This window comes from Ylistrum balloti, unplaced genomic scaffold, assembly GCF_031769215.1.
Source record: "Ylistrum balloti isolate Yb309-2 unplaced genomic scaffold, AGI_CSIRO_Ybal_v1 Utg370760, whole genome shotgun sequence".
In the NCBI taxonomy this organism is placed as follows: domain Eukaryota; kingdom Metazoa; phylum Mollusca; class Bivalvia; order Pectinida; family Pectinidae; genus Ylistrum; species Ylistrum balloti.
In genome coordinates, this window is record NW_026782446.1 from 165,911 (window position 1) to 179,855 (window position 13,945).

General features: G+C 39.9%; 3 protein-coding genes across 3 annotated transcripts in view; 2 read left to right on the top strand and 1 right to left on the bottom strand.

Moving 5' to 3' along the window:
- Positions 1-3,206, bottom strand: part of LOC132558143 (cytochrome P450 3A8-like) — a 32,788-nt gene extending 29,582 nt beyond the window's left edge. Inside the window, exon 1 of the mRNA XM_060222673.1 lies at positions 3,179-3,206. Coding sequence (XP_060078656.1) covers positions 3,179-3,206 — 28 coding nt within the window. The remainder of the gene's footprint in view (positions 1-3,178) is intronic.
- Positions 3,207-4,991: 1,785 nt separating this feature from the next.
- LOC132558144 (uncharacterized) lies at positions 4,992-8,738 on the top strand. The gene is made up of 4 exons (XM_060222674.1): positions 4,992-6,845; positions 7,369-7,983; positions 8,074-8,271; positions 8,487-8,738. The coding sequence occupies exons 1-4, from the start codon at positions 4,992-4,994 to the stop codon at positions 8,736-8,738; spliced, it is 2,919 nt and encodes a 972-aa protein (XP_060078657.1).
- A 501-nt stretch (positions 8,739-9,239) lies between these two features.
- Positions 9,240-13,294, top strand: LOC132558145 (uncharacterized). The gene is made up of 6 exons (XM_060222675.1): positions 9,240-9,638; positions 9,837-10,718; positions 10,918-11,241; positions 11,550-12,251; positions 12,306-12,539; positions 12,629-13,294. The coding sequence occupies exons 1-6, from the start codon at positions 9,240-9,242 to the stop codon at positions 13,292-13,294; spliced, it is 3,207 nt and encodes a 1,068-aa protein (XP_060078658.1).
- Positions 13,295-13,945: the final 651 nt, after the last annotated feature.

Sequence of the window (13,945 nt, forward strand, 5' to 3'; positions counted from 1 at the left end):
TTAGCCTGGGTATTTTACAACAATCATTCACGCCTTTGGTGAAAATAAAATACATATGAAAACCAATAATCGGATCTATGAATAGAAAAGTCGATAAGCATACCTGCCGTAAACATGGACGAAGGTGGAACAAGACTTAACCGAAAGTTATATGAAGCAGACTTGTCGGGTGTGCCTACGATACTCCGATCTTAGACTAAAACATACAGGTAGATAAAGAGCACAGCGAGATACTACAGAAACGTATAATTACATGTGTTTATTCACTAAGGATGTTTACAATAACGTTGAGTCTGCCGATAACAAACCATTGTGCCTACTTAATTTGCTTTGCCGTATATTACTAAATATAGTGGATTCTAACAAAGATACAAATTTTCATTTCTTCTCATGAAATTTCATCTAAAAAATCCATGCATCAACGATATAACAGCTGCACTTCAAAAGGAGGCAACTTATACTGAACATATTATATAACATAAAGACATGAGTGTGTTGAGATATTTATTTTGTTCTGTTGGTTTTTTATTGGCTATTTCAGAACACAATAGTATGTTATGTCAACATATTGTAAATTAAATCCAGGCATGATATGATATATATCTACCGTGCCCAAGGCTGTCTGCTCTATAAGGAGAATAGTGGTATGAAGACGAAATACGCCATTTGTCGAAAAGTGAAAAGTACAGCAATTAAGGCTAATTAAATGGATATAGGGTAAACGTCTGCGAACTTAACGTCGTTTTAACATACCAAACTCGGTTTTCACTTACCTTGGAAAAATATATGACAGACTTAACCACATTATATTAAATGCGAAAGCCACAATTATCATACTGGTATTTTTTCTAAAGCTTGTGTAATATCCACAGATCCGTCGTGATTTGATAGAAACGTTGCAGTTATTGATTTTGTGTATCCTATATAAATGAACATATATGGAATTTAGAAACTTTTCCAGTAAGAATTGCTGAAAATTCTACGTATCGAAACTAAAATAATTGTACAGAAACCTGGGTTTACCTAACGCTGACGTTGGGCTTTTAACTTGAACGACAAGACGTTCGCACAAATAATCATGTTCTGCAGACATATTGTCCAAACTTATATTGATACAACGACAGCCTTTTTTTTTTTTTTTTTTTTTTTGTTTTTCAACAAAATATAGCATTGCCTATTCAAATGAATTTGTTCATATTCTAAAAATCTTATTTAAATCAATCATCAATTCGGCCAATAAGTGCTCGTTTGTCACCGTTGCCAAATACAGCATATAAATGTATTATAACACTTAAGATTCAGCTCCTTGATGACAAGTCTTGTATTGGCACTTTACAATTCCTGATCGCATCACCCCCCGACCCTCCCAATACCACCTAATGTTCTTTATAGTATCTGGGACATACATATTAGCAATGTTTATGTTTAGTTGTCTTGAAAAATAAAACCACTTCTATAAATTGATATATATATATGCATTTATATTCGTTTGAATATCACAATTATGTCAATTATTTTCGTATTTCCAATAATTGCTATTCCAATTTTGGTATTGTACATTAGAGATTTGTTAAATTCTCTTACAAAATGATCACTTAGGTGGAAAAATCGTGACTGATTCAATATAATGACATTTAATCTAATTACATCAAAAATAATGTTTTACCTTTGGTTGCATACAAACAAATTAACAATTAAAATACCGACATGTTAACACAATCTTATATTGAAAAATATCAAGAAAATACCAACATGACAACATTATAAAAATCTAAACTCAAATTTCATAAAATAAGCGCAAAAAATGAATAAAAGAAAGACAAAAAAGTTCAATGAGAATACGACCAGGTATAATGGGTCGAATACTCACCGAATGTCTCCTGTCGTTTGTATTCGTCAGTCTTAACATAACACATTAACATAGGATAACGATTAGCAATGTTTGAACGAATATTCATTAAAGAGATAAAGTTTATTTATTACTTATAACAAGGTAAAAACCTGCGAATCATGTACTTGTAAGCTCCCAGGTAGCACTTCGTTCTTATCGGCGGTTTCAATAGCGTGTTTGTATTTCAAATACATATTATGCATAAGGCTGTCTCGAGATCATCTTTGAAGATAATGCCTGTTATGGATAAATCTGATCAAAAGACATATTAACATGAACTGTAAGGCAAGTTGTTTGAACAAAAAGACGAGGACGTTTTTTGTTTTTATTATTATTACTTCTGATTAATCAGTGCATATGGATCTCAGACTACGAATTAGTTTACCCCTGAACCTCTAATGTACTTTATGATAATTAAACGACATAGCTTCAACAATAAATTCATTATTTCCTGAAGGCTAAGGTCATATGCACTTTATATGGTTAGAAATCTAGTTTAAAAGTACATGTGCATAAACTTGCATTGCATTAAATAGTTTGCGGTATTGCTTAAGAAATTTCACTTAGTAAAAGATTTCGAGGGACCCTTTTACCGTAGAACGACCAGTCATATCATTTAAACACTGGGATCAGATCGTCATCACATCGATCTATTTACTTGTAAGGTGACTGCATAGTTTTTTTTCGGTTACCTTCACGCGGTAGGTGATAACAAATTCAAAATGACGTGATATCAAATTTTCTTCCAAACGGATAGCAGCAAACGTAGTTGGAGATAGCAACCAAAATTTTGAGATAGCAACTCGAAATTTAGAGATAGCAACTGGAAATTTCGAGTTATTAATCCGAACTTTTGAGTTAGTAAGTCGAACCAGAAATTTCGCGATAACAACTCGACTTACTTACTCAAAATTTCGGGTTAATATCTCAAATTTTCGGATTACTAACTCAAACTTTCAGATTACTAACTCGCAATTTCGAGTTACTATCTCGAAATTTCGAGTTAAAGAAAACACAACGTGGCCGGTAAGTAGGTTTATGTAGGTCACATTAGTCAGTAAAAGTTAGCACAGTAATAAACATTCGTATTGTTAATCATAATGCAATGCACTAAAGACAGAATATCAATAAAAAAACATCAAGACAATACTTACATGGCAACATAATTGTAATACAACCTAACATTTCATAAAACTAGCGCAAAGCATTAATAAACGAATGATTTACACCGAGACTCTAGAAAACGTACAAGGAGAATAAGACCAGGTGTTCTAGGAGAGTACGCACCTTCTGCTTCATCGACAGCACCCGTCATGTTAACCTAGGTCAATCCAAGTAACTAATGTCATGTTTTCAAATGAGAACAAGGTATACAACAACGGAACCAAGAGACAAACTAACCAGCATCAAAAAATTCCATGTCACACAAAGAAAGAGGTCACTATGGCTACCATAAAACTTCCCCATAAGTTTTATCAACCTGCATCTTTTGTACCCTTGTGTTAAGAGTTTTCAGTTAGTTACCTGCTTCTTACATGAAAATTGTAATAAAGGGAACAGGCCCTTGAATATCGAATCAACTGTGACATGTTAATATTATAGGTTGGGGAAACAAGGATATTGCTATCCAGAAATGGAAAATTCACAACAGGGAAGTTGAACTCATCACATTCATCATACAGCTTACTGCGTACTGCGACGATTAATTTAGGTTGATGAAGTTTATTGTTATCTAGATTGATGCAAGTTAACATTTTAAATTTGCGATAAGAAAAAAATAGAAAGAAATCGTTATTTGATTTTGAATCAGTATTCGAATATGGCATACGTTCAAATGGCAGCTGTTTTCACTACATACGCTGTAGAGGTAGCGTTTTACCAATACAGAACAAATCTGAAATTGTACCTCAATAACTCGATATTTTCGATATCATGAACACAGCACACAACTTGTGTAAATGTAAAGTGTAGTAATAATCAATAAGATCAACTTCTAGACTTATTTGTCCGGCTTATTTACTCGATTTTAGAAATATGGAAATACGGAAAAAATGGTAGAATGGAAAGACAATGACGTATTCTCTCATATTTTAAAACTCGGAAAAAAATTGTTAAAACATCATAGTCATAATTCTAGTATATGGCGGCACATGGCACATGTACCCAGGACAACGTGAAATCAAATTGAACGAAAGGTAATGTAGAAATAATTGAACATATAACATGTATTTCTGTTGAAATCGGCAACGAATCTTTCGTTAAGTGTGAGCAAAGTGATCACTGCTAACGAACTTCTTGTCGTCAACGTTACATTTAAAATGTCTGCAGGAGAATGCTTCCGCAAATTTTTATTCATACTTAATGTTTATATAATTTTCCCGCATAGGTGACCTTATTAAATGATCGTCAAAGTTACCGACACATTGGTACACTGTTCACAACATCACTATAGGTACGAACTTTGTTGTTTCAAGCGCATTCCCTTGGTAGGGGTGAATTATAACGATCTTCCAAATAGTAGTATCTAACTGTTCTGAAAACGAATACTAGAAAATCATTATCGAACATTCGTTTAAAGTTTTAAAGATATGCCCTTAATATCGATTATACGATGTCAATGACACCGCCATGAATTTGTTTGCCATATTGCAATATCTTAAGGAGTAAGTAAATATCAGAATTTCATTTTTTTTTTTTTTTTTTTTACACATCGTTTTGTTCTTGTTTTCTCTCCTTCTGAAATATCATCAGTTTCCCTCGTCGTTTGCCCACTGCTCCACTGAAGTATGCATCGGCTTTGATTTGCCAAGATTCGGTGATAAGATCGTGGCTGTAAATTTCATGACAATTTTCCGATGGCATAATGATCCTGAATATCAAATAGAGGGATGCGATATTTTGGTTAAAAGACGTTAAATGCATTCAAATTGTGAAAAACTTCTACTTTGAAACACATATAAATTTTCTTACACTTATCTAAGTTTTGATACACCTTGACCATTATTTCACGTTTCTTTTGTGTGGCAAAAATTATTTTGCCAAGATATCTTTCTGATATAAATGTATTCCATATATTGCAGATAGAGGATTTCAAGGCACTATGGCTGCGGCGATCATTTTGACAGCGGAAGATCAAATAACATGTACAATATGTTTAGAAATTTTTCAAGAACCCAAAGCACTACCCTGCTTGCACACCTTTTGTAAAAAGTGCATAACAAATTATATAACCCAGGAAAATCGTCAACGTCCAGAAAGAAAAGGATACAAGTGTCCTGTATGCCGTCGACATGTTTCCGCTCAAACGCACATTAAAAACAATCCGGAAAAATGGGTTGATCAACTTGAAAATAACCACATGATTAGCGCTATGATCGATGCCTACAAGACCTCCAGAACCTCTTCCAAAACCTGTACAGATCATCCTGAAAACGAACTCGATTATTTCTGTGTCGGCCATTCCAAATTCATCTGCGCCATGTGCTCCCTGCAACATCGACATTGTTCTGACGTCATTACACGCGACGAAGCAAGCGATAAAATAAACAAATCTGAAAAAATAAAATCTAAGCAAGCAGTTTTGCAACAGTATACAGACCTTCTTTTTGAACAATGTAACTCATTCGAGCATTTATTAGGTATCAGACGCGGCTATCTAGAGTGTCTTGATCATTCAGAGCAACACATTCGTGATGAAATCATATCAGTTAGAAAGAGAATAACTGAATTGATGAACAAACAAGAAGAAAACATCCTTACAAGGCTCGCAGAGATGAAAACAAAAAGGGTTGCACAGATTGAGAAGGACAAACGTAAGCTGGAATCTTACCTTGAACATTCCCGGCATACCTTGCAACGGATTCAGAAAACGATTGACAGCAAGCAGGACGTTGATGACATGTATATCGAAAATATTAAAGCCGAATACAGGTCTTTGCAACTCAAAGTTTTAGACACAAAGAAACAAAATATGCAAGAAAAGATAGTTTTCTCAGTGAGTCCATCAGTGAAACATTTTGTTGCCATGTTTGATGGCTTTGGTAAACTCCGATTTCAGAGCAACGAAACAGGGATCTCAAGTAAGGAAGGTTTATCTGTGCAAATAGAAGAATCTTCAGTGAATAGAACACCGGTTTCTAATCAATCCATCAGCGACAATTCCCGGAAAAATCAGTCTGAACTCAAACTGCCTTACTTAGGAAAAGCATCATGGATAACAGGAATAACATTTTTGCCATCAGGAAATTTGCTTTGTGTGGATCATACAAACGAAGCTATTTCTGTTTTTAATCCTTCCTTCGATTTTCTGTTCAAAACCAACGTTCATCCTGCACCTTACGACGTTACATCGATTTCGCCGACCCTTGATCACGTGATGATATCGATCCCAGACGCAAAGGAACTAAGAAAATGCACAGTTATGCAAGATGGTTCTATTGAAGTTGGTCAAAAATTAAAGACCAACAACGCCTGTAAGGCACTTGCATATGATGAAAAACATATGGCTGTTTGTTCTAGTTCGGAGATTCAAATTTTTGAAACAGATGGCAAAATCTGGATGCTGTTGTTGGAAGAATATTACTCACAAACTAAGTTCACTTACGTCACGCTGTCTTCATCAGAGAAAAAGGTGTTCGTATCAGATCAGACCTATCCAGATCCTCATATAAGATGTTTGAATTTTAAAGGAGAAACACTATGGAAAGTAGCCGATGGACGGTTTGGCTTCTGCACAGGAATTCGTGTCATAGGTACACAACTATTGTTGACGTCATGGGATAGGGGAATAACATTCACACTAGCATTTCATGGACATGACTTAAAATCGTACTGCGATTGTGCTCTGTCGTTTCCTTGGAAACTTGCTGTGTCAAACAATCAAAATGTCATCTGTATTTCACAGTATAAACACAATTTGTCAGAGGAGGACAAAAGAACGATCAAAGTGATTCACGTGACATGATCTACATATGTAATGATATGTACTCTAGTACTCATCGTTCTACACCAGTTATGTTACATATTTTACTTATATTGATCAATATATCAGCTGTGTCATACTAATATATAATAGTAAGTCACCTGTGTCTAACTATTACATGGTTACAAGTGATTTCTCACTGCTGTCAAAGTACTTCTCATCGGTGTCGGGTTGATTCTCATCGGTGCCGGGTTGATTCTAATCGGTATCAGAGTGATTCTCATCGGTGTCAAAGTACTTCTCATCGGTGTCGGGTTGATTCTCATCGGTATCAGAGTGATTCTCATCGGTGTCGGGTTGATTCTCATCGGTATCAGAGTGATTATAATCGGTATCAGAGTGATTCTCATCGGTGTCAGAATGCTACTCACCGGTGTCACAGTGCTTATGGCTGTCAAACATACTTCTAATTTGTGTCATAGTGCTTGCTATTGCTGTCAAACGCACTTATCATACAGCGGAGTAAAAAAACTCAATGGTTTCAAAATACGTCTAGGTGGTCAAAGTAATCAGCGGTGTACTCAGTGGTGACAAGGTACTCAATGATGACAAGGTTCTCAACGGTGTCAAGGTTATCAGCGGTGTCAAGGTTATCAATGGTGACAAGTTACTCAGTGTTGTCAAGGTACTCAGTGGTTTCAATGTACTCAGTGGTGACAAGGTAATCAGTGATGACAAGGTACTCAGTGATGACAAGGTACTTAGTGGTGACAAGGTTCTCAGTGATGTCAAGGTACTCAGTGGTGACAAGGTACTCAGTGTTTTCAAGGTACTCAGTGTTGTCAAGGTTCTCAGTGATGTCAAGGTACACAGTTGTGACAGAGTACTTAGTGATGACAAGGTACTCAGTGATGACAAGGTACTCAGTGATGACAGGGTATTTAGTGATGACAAGGTTCTCAGTGGTGACAAGGTACTCAGTGTTGTCAAGGTACTGAGTGGTTTCAATGTACTCAGTGATGACAATGTACTCAGTGATGACAATGTACTTAGTGGTGACAAGGTTCTCAGTGATGTCAAGGTACTCAGTGGTGACAAGGTTCTCAGTGTTTTCAAGGTACTCAGTGTTGTCAAGGTTCTCAGTGATGTCAAGGTTCTCAGTGGTGACAAGGTAATCAGTGGTGTCAAGGTACTCAGTTGTGACAAGGTACTCAGTGGTGTCTAGGTACTCAGTTCTGACAAGGTACCCAGTGGTTACCAGGTACTCAGTCATGACAAGGTAATCAGTGGTGACAAGGTAACCAATGATGATAAGGTAATCGGTGATGTCAAAGTACTCAGTGATGTCAAGGTACTCAGTTGTGACAAGGTACTCAGTGGTGTCAACGTACTAAGTGGTGAAAAGGTACTCAGTGGTGAAAAGGTACACAGAGCTGAAAAGGTCCTCAGTTGTGACAAGGTAATCAGTGGTACAAGGTACTCGGTGGTGTCAGGGAACACAATGATGACATGGTACTCAGTGATGTCAAGGTACTCAGTGATATCAAGGTACTCAGTGATGTCAAGGTACTCAGAGATGACAAGGTACTTAGTGGTATTAACGCACTCAGTGGTGACAAGGTACTCAGTGGTGACAAGGTAATCAGTGGTGACAAGGTACTCAGTGGTTTCAAGGTACTCAGTGCTGACAAGGTTCTCAATGGTGTCAAGGTAACCAGTGGTGTCAAGGTACTCAGTGATGACAATGTACTTAGTGGTGAAAAGGTACTCGGTGGTGTCAGGGAACACAGTGATGACATGGTACTCAGTGATGTCAAGGCACTCTGTGATGTGAAGGTAACCGGTGGTGTTAAGGTACCCGGTGATGTCAAGGTATTTAGTGATGTCAAGACTCTCAGTGGTGACAAGGTGCTCAGTCGTGGCTAGGTACTCAGTGATGTCAAGGTACACAGTGGTGACAAGGTACTCAGTTGTGACCAAGTACTCAGTGGTGTCTAGGTACTCAGTTGTGACAAGATACACAGTGGTGACAAGGTACTCAAATGTGACAAGGTACACAGTGGTGACAAGGTACTCAAATGTGACAAGGTAATCAGTGGTGTCAAGGTACTCAGTGATGAAAAGGTACTTAGTGGTATTAACGCTCTCGGTGGTGACAAGGTACTCAGAGGTGACAAGGTAATCAGTGGTGACAAGGTAATCAGTGATGTCAAGGTACACAGTGGTGACAGGGTACTCAGTTGTGACCAGGTACTCAGTGGTGACAAGGTAATCAGTGAGGACAAGGTAATCAGTGATGACATGGTACTCAGTGATGACAAGGTACTCAGTGATGACAAGGTAATCAGTGATGACAAGGTACTCAGTGGTGTCAAGGTACTCAGTGGTGACAAGGTACTCAGTGGTGACAAGGTACTCAGTGATGACATGGTACTCAGTGGTGACAAGGTGACCAGTGATGACCTGATACTCAGTGATGACAAGGTCCTAAGTGATGTCAGGGTACTCAGTGGTGACAATGTACTCAGTGGTGTCAGGGAACTCAGTGGTTTCAATATACTCAGTGATGACAAGGTACTCAGTGATGACAAGGTACTCAGTGGTTTCAATGTACTCAGTGGTGACAAAGTACTCAGTGGTGACAAGGTACTCAGTGGTGAAAAGGTACTCGGCGGTGTCAGGGAACACAGTGATGACATGGTACTCAGTGATGTCAAGGCACTCTCTGATGTCAAGGTAACCGGTGGTGTTAAGGTACACGTTGATGTCAAGGTATTTAGTGATATCAAGACTCTCAGTGGTGACAAGGTACTCAGGTGTGACAAGGTAATCAGTGGTGTCAAGGTACTCAGTTGTGACAAGGTACTCAGTGATGTCTAGGTACTCAGTTGTGACAAGGTACTCAGTGGTGTCTAGGTATTCAGATGTGATAAGGTACACAGTGGTCACAAGGTACTCAGTTGTGACAAGGTAATCAGTGGTGTCAGGGTACTCAGTTGTGACAAGGTGACCAGTGGTGTCTAGGTACTCAGTTTTAACAAGGTACTCAGTGATGTCAAGGTACTCAGTGGTGATAAGGTGACCAGTGATGACAAGGTACTCAGTGGTGACAAGGTACTCGGTGGTGTCAGGGAACACAGTGATGACAAGGTAATCAATTATGACAAGTTACTCAGTGATGACGTGGTACTCAGTTGTGACAAGGTAATCAGTGCTGTCAGGGTACTCAGTTGTGACAAGGTATTCAGTGGGGTCTATATACTCAGTTGTGGCAAGGTACTTAGTGTTATTAACGCTCTCAGTGGTGACAAGGTATTCAGTGGTGACAGGGTAATCAGTGGTGACAAGGTAATCAGTGGTGACAAGGTAATCAGTGGTGACCTGGTACTCAGTTTTGTCAAGGTACTGAGTGGTGACAAGGTACCCTGTGATGACAAGGCTCTCAGTGGTGACAAGGTTCTCAGTGGTGACAAGGTAATCAGTGGTGACATGGTACTTAATGGTGACAAGGTTCTCAGTGATGTCAAGGTATTCAGTGATGACAGTGTTCTTAGTGATGACAAGGTACTCAAATGTGACAAGGTACACAGTGGTGACAAGGTACTCAAATGTGACAAGGTAATCAGTGGTGTCAAGGTACTCAGTGATGACAAGGTACTTAGTGGTATTAACGCTCTCGGTGGTGACAAGGTACTCAGAGGTGACAAGGTAATCAGTGGTGACAAGGTAATCAGTGATGTCAAGGTACACAGTGGTGACAGGGTACTCAGTTGTGACCAGGTACTCAGTGGTGACAAGGTAATCAGTGATGACAAGGTAATCAGTGATGACATAGTACTCAGTGATGACAAGGTACTCAGTGATGACAAGGTAATCAGTGATGACAAGGTACTCAGTGGTGTCAAGGTACTCAGTGGTGACAAGGTACTCAGTGGTGTCAGGGTACTCAGTGATGATGAGGTACTTAGTGGTGAGAAAGTTCTCAGTGGTGACAAGGTACTTAGTGGTGACAAAGTTCTCAGTGGTGTCAATGTACTGTGTGGTGGCAAGGTACACACTGGTGTCAACGTACTCAGTTGTGTCCGGTTAATAAGTTGGTGACAAGATACTGAGTGGTGAAAAGGCTCTCAGTTTTGTCAGGGTACTCAGTGATGATGAGGTACTTAGTGGTGAGAAAGTTCTCAGTGGTGACAAGGTACTGTGTGGTGGCAAGGTACTCAGTGGTGTCAGGTTACTCAGTGGTTTCAATGTACTCAGTGATGACAAAGCTCTCAGTGGTGTCAAGGTACTGTGTGGTGGCAAGGTACACACTGGTGTCAACGTACAGAGTGGTATCAAGGTACTCAGCGATGTCAAGTTACTTACTGATGTCAAGGTACTCAGTGGTGTCAAGGTACTCAGTGGTGTCAAGGTACACACTGGTGTCAAGGTACTCAGTTGTGTCCGGTTAATAAGTTGGTGACAAGATACTGAGTGGTGAAAAGGCTCTCAGTTTTGTCAGGGTACTCAGTGATGATGAGGTACTTAGTGGTGAGAAAGTTCTCAGTGGTGACAAGGTACTGTGTGGTGGCAAGGTACACACTGGTGTCAACGAACAGAGTGGTATCAAGGTACTCAGCGATGTCAAGTTACTTACTGATGTCAAGGTACTCAGTGGTGTCAAGGTACTCAGTGGTGTCAAGGTACACACTGGTGTCAAGGTACTCAGTTGTGTCCGGTTAATAAGTTGGTGACAAGATACTGAGTGGTGAAAAGGCTCTCAGTTTTGTCAGGGTACTCAGTGATGACGAGGTACTTAGTGGTGAGAAAGTTCTCAGTGGTGACAAGGTACTGTGTGGTGGCAAGGTACTCAGTGGTGTCAGGTTACTCAGTGATTTCAATGTACTCAGTGATGACAAAGCTCTCAGTGGTGTCAAGGTACTGTGTGGTGGCAATGTACACACTGGTGTCAACGTACAGAGTGGTATCAAGGTACTCAGCGATGTCAAGTTACTTACTGATGTCAAGGTACTCAGTGGTGTCAAGGTACTCAGTGGTGACAAGGTACCCACTGGTGTCAAGGTACTCTGTGGTGACAAGGTTCTCAGTGGTGACAAGGCTATCAGTGGTGACAAGGTAATCAGTGGTGACAAGGTACTTAGTTGTGTCAAGGTACTCAGTGATGTTAAGGTACTCAGTGGTGTCAGGGTACGCAGTGATAATGAGGTACTTAGTGGTGACAAGGTAATCAGTGGTGAAAAGGTACTCAGTGGTTTCAATGTACTCAGTGGTGACAAGGTACTCAGTAGTTTCAATGTACTCAGTGGTGTCAAGGTACTCAGTTGTGACAAGGTATTTAGTGGTTTCAAGGTACTCGGTGGTGTCAGGGAAAACAGTGGTGACAAGGTTCTCAGTGGTGACAAGGTACTCAGTGATGTCAAGGTACTCAGTGATGACAAGGTAATTAGTGGTGACTAGGTACTCAGTTGTGTCAAGCTACTCAGTTGTGTCAAGGTAGTGAGTGGTGACAAGATACTGAGTGGTGAAAAGGCTCTCACTGGTGTCAGGGTACTCAGTGATGACGAGGTACTTAGTGGTGAGAAAGTTCTCAGTTGTGACAAGGTACTCATTGGTGACAAGGTACTCAGTGGTGTCAGGTTACTCAGTGGTGTCAATGTGCATAGTGGTGACAAGGTACTTAGTGGTGACAAAGTTCTCAGTGGTGTCAAGGTACTGTGTGGTGGCAAGGTACACACTGGTGTCAATGTACTCAGTGGTATCAAGGTACTCAGTGATGTCAAGTTACTTACTGATGTCAAGGTATCAATGGTGTCAAGGTACTCAGTGGTGACAAGGTACACACAGGTGTCAAGGTACTCAGTGGTGACAAGGCTATCAGGGGTGACAAGGTAATCAGTGGTGACAAGGTACTTAGTGGTGTCAAGGTACTCAGTGGTGTCAGGGTACGTGGTGATAATGAGGTACTTAGTGGTGACAAGGTAATCAGTGATGTCAAGGTAATCAGTTGCGTCAAGGTACACACTGATGTCAAGGTACGCAGTTGTGTCAAGGTATTCAGTGGTTTCAATGTACTCAGTGGTGACAAGGTTCTCAGTGGTGATAAGGTACTCAGTGTTGACAATGTACTTAGTGGTGACAAGGTATTCAATGATGTCAAGGTACTCAGTGGTGTCAGGTTACTCAGTGGTTTCAATGTACTCAGTGTTGTCAAGGTTATCAGTGGTGACAAGGTACTCAGTGGTGACAAGGTACTCAATGTTGACAAGGTAATCAGTGGTGTCAAGGTACTCAGTGGTGATAAGGTATTCAGTGTTGACAAGGTACTTAGTGGTGTCAGGGTACTCACTGAAGACAGGGTACTTAATGGTGACAAGGTTCTCAGTGATGATAAGGTACTCAGTGTTGACAAGGTACTTAGTGGTGACAAGGTATTCAATGATGTCAAGGTACTCAGTGATGTCAAGGTACTTAGTGGTGACTAGGTACTCAGTTGTGTCAAGGTACTCAATGGTGTCAAGGTACACACTGGTGTCAAGGTACTCAGTTGTGTCCGGATACTAAGTTGGTGACAAGATACTGAGTGGTGACAACGCTCTCAGTGGTGTCAGGGTACACATTGATGACGAGGTACTTATTGGTGACAAGGTAATCGGTGATGTCAAGGTATTCAGTGGTTTCAATGTAAACACTGATGTCAAGGTACACATTGGTGACAAGGTACTCAGTGGTGACAAGGTACTCAGTGGTTTCAAGGTACTCAGTGATGACAAGGTACTTAGTAGTGACAAAGTTCTCAGTGGTGACAGGGTACTCAGTGGTGATCAAGTCCTAATTGGTGTCAGGGTACTCAGTGATGTCAAGGTACTCAGTGGTTTCAAGGTGCTCAGTGGTGACAAGGTACTCAGTGTTTTCAATGTACTCAGTGATGACAAGGTACTCAGTGGTGTCAGGCTACTCAGTGGTGACAAGGTACTCAGTGATGACAGTTCTCAGTGATGACAAGGTTCTCAGCGATAATAAAGTACTCAGTGGTGATAAGGTACTCAGTGGTGTCAGGTTACTCAGTGGTTTCAATGTACTCAGTGATGACAAGGTACTCAGTGGTTTCAGGTTACTCAGTGGTGACAAGGTAC

Bases quoted from the DNA above. Each gene is read 5' to 3' on its own strand.
- LOC132558144 (XM_060222674.1), top strand. From the start codon at position 4,992: ATGGCTGCGGCGATCATTTTGACAGCGGAAGATCAAATAACATGTACA. The intron at 6,846-7,368 runs GTGACATGATCT...AAATACGTCTAG, and splicing joins GAACGATCAAAGTGATTCAC to GTGGTCAAAGTAATCAGCGG. The intron at 8,272-8,486 runs GTAATCAGTGGT...AGTGGTTTCAAG, and splicing joins AGGTCCTCAGTTGTGACAAG to GTACTCAGTGCTGACAAGGT.
- LOC132558145 (XM_060222675.1), top strand. From the start codon at position 9,240: ATGGTACTCAGTGGTGACAAGGTGACCAGTGATGACCTGATACTCAGT. The intron at 11,242-11,549 runs GTACTCAGTTGT...GTTGGTGACAAG, and splicing joins AGGTACACACTGGTGTCAAG to ATACTGAGTGGTGAAAAGGC. The intron at 12,252-12,305 runs GTAATTAGTGGT...AGTTGTGTCAAG, and splicing joins AGGTACTCAGTGATGACAAG to GTAGTGAGTGGTGACAAGAT.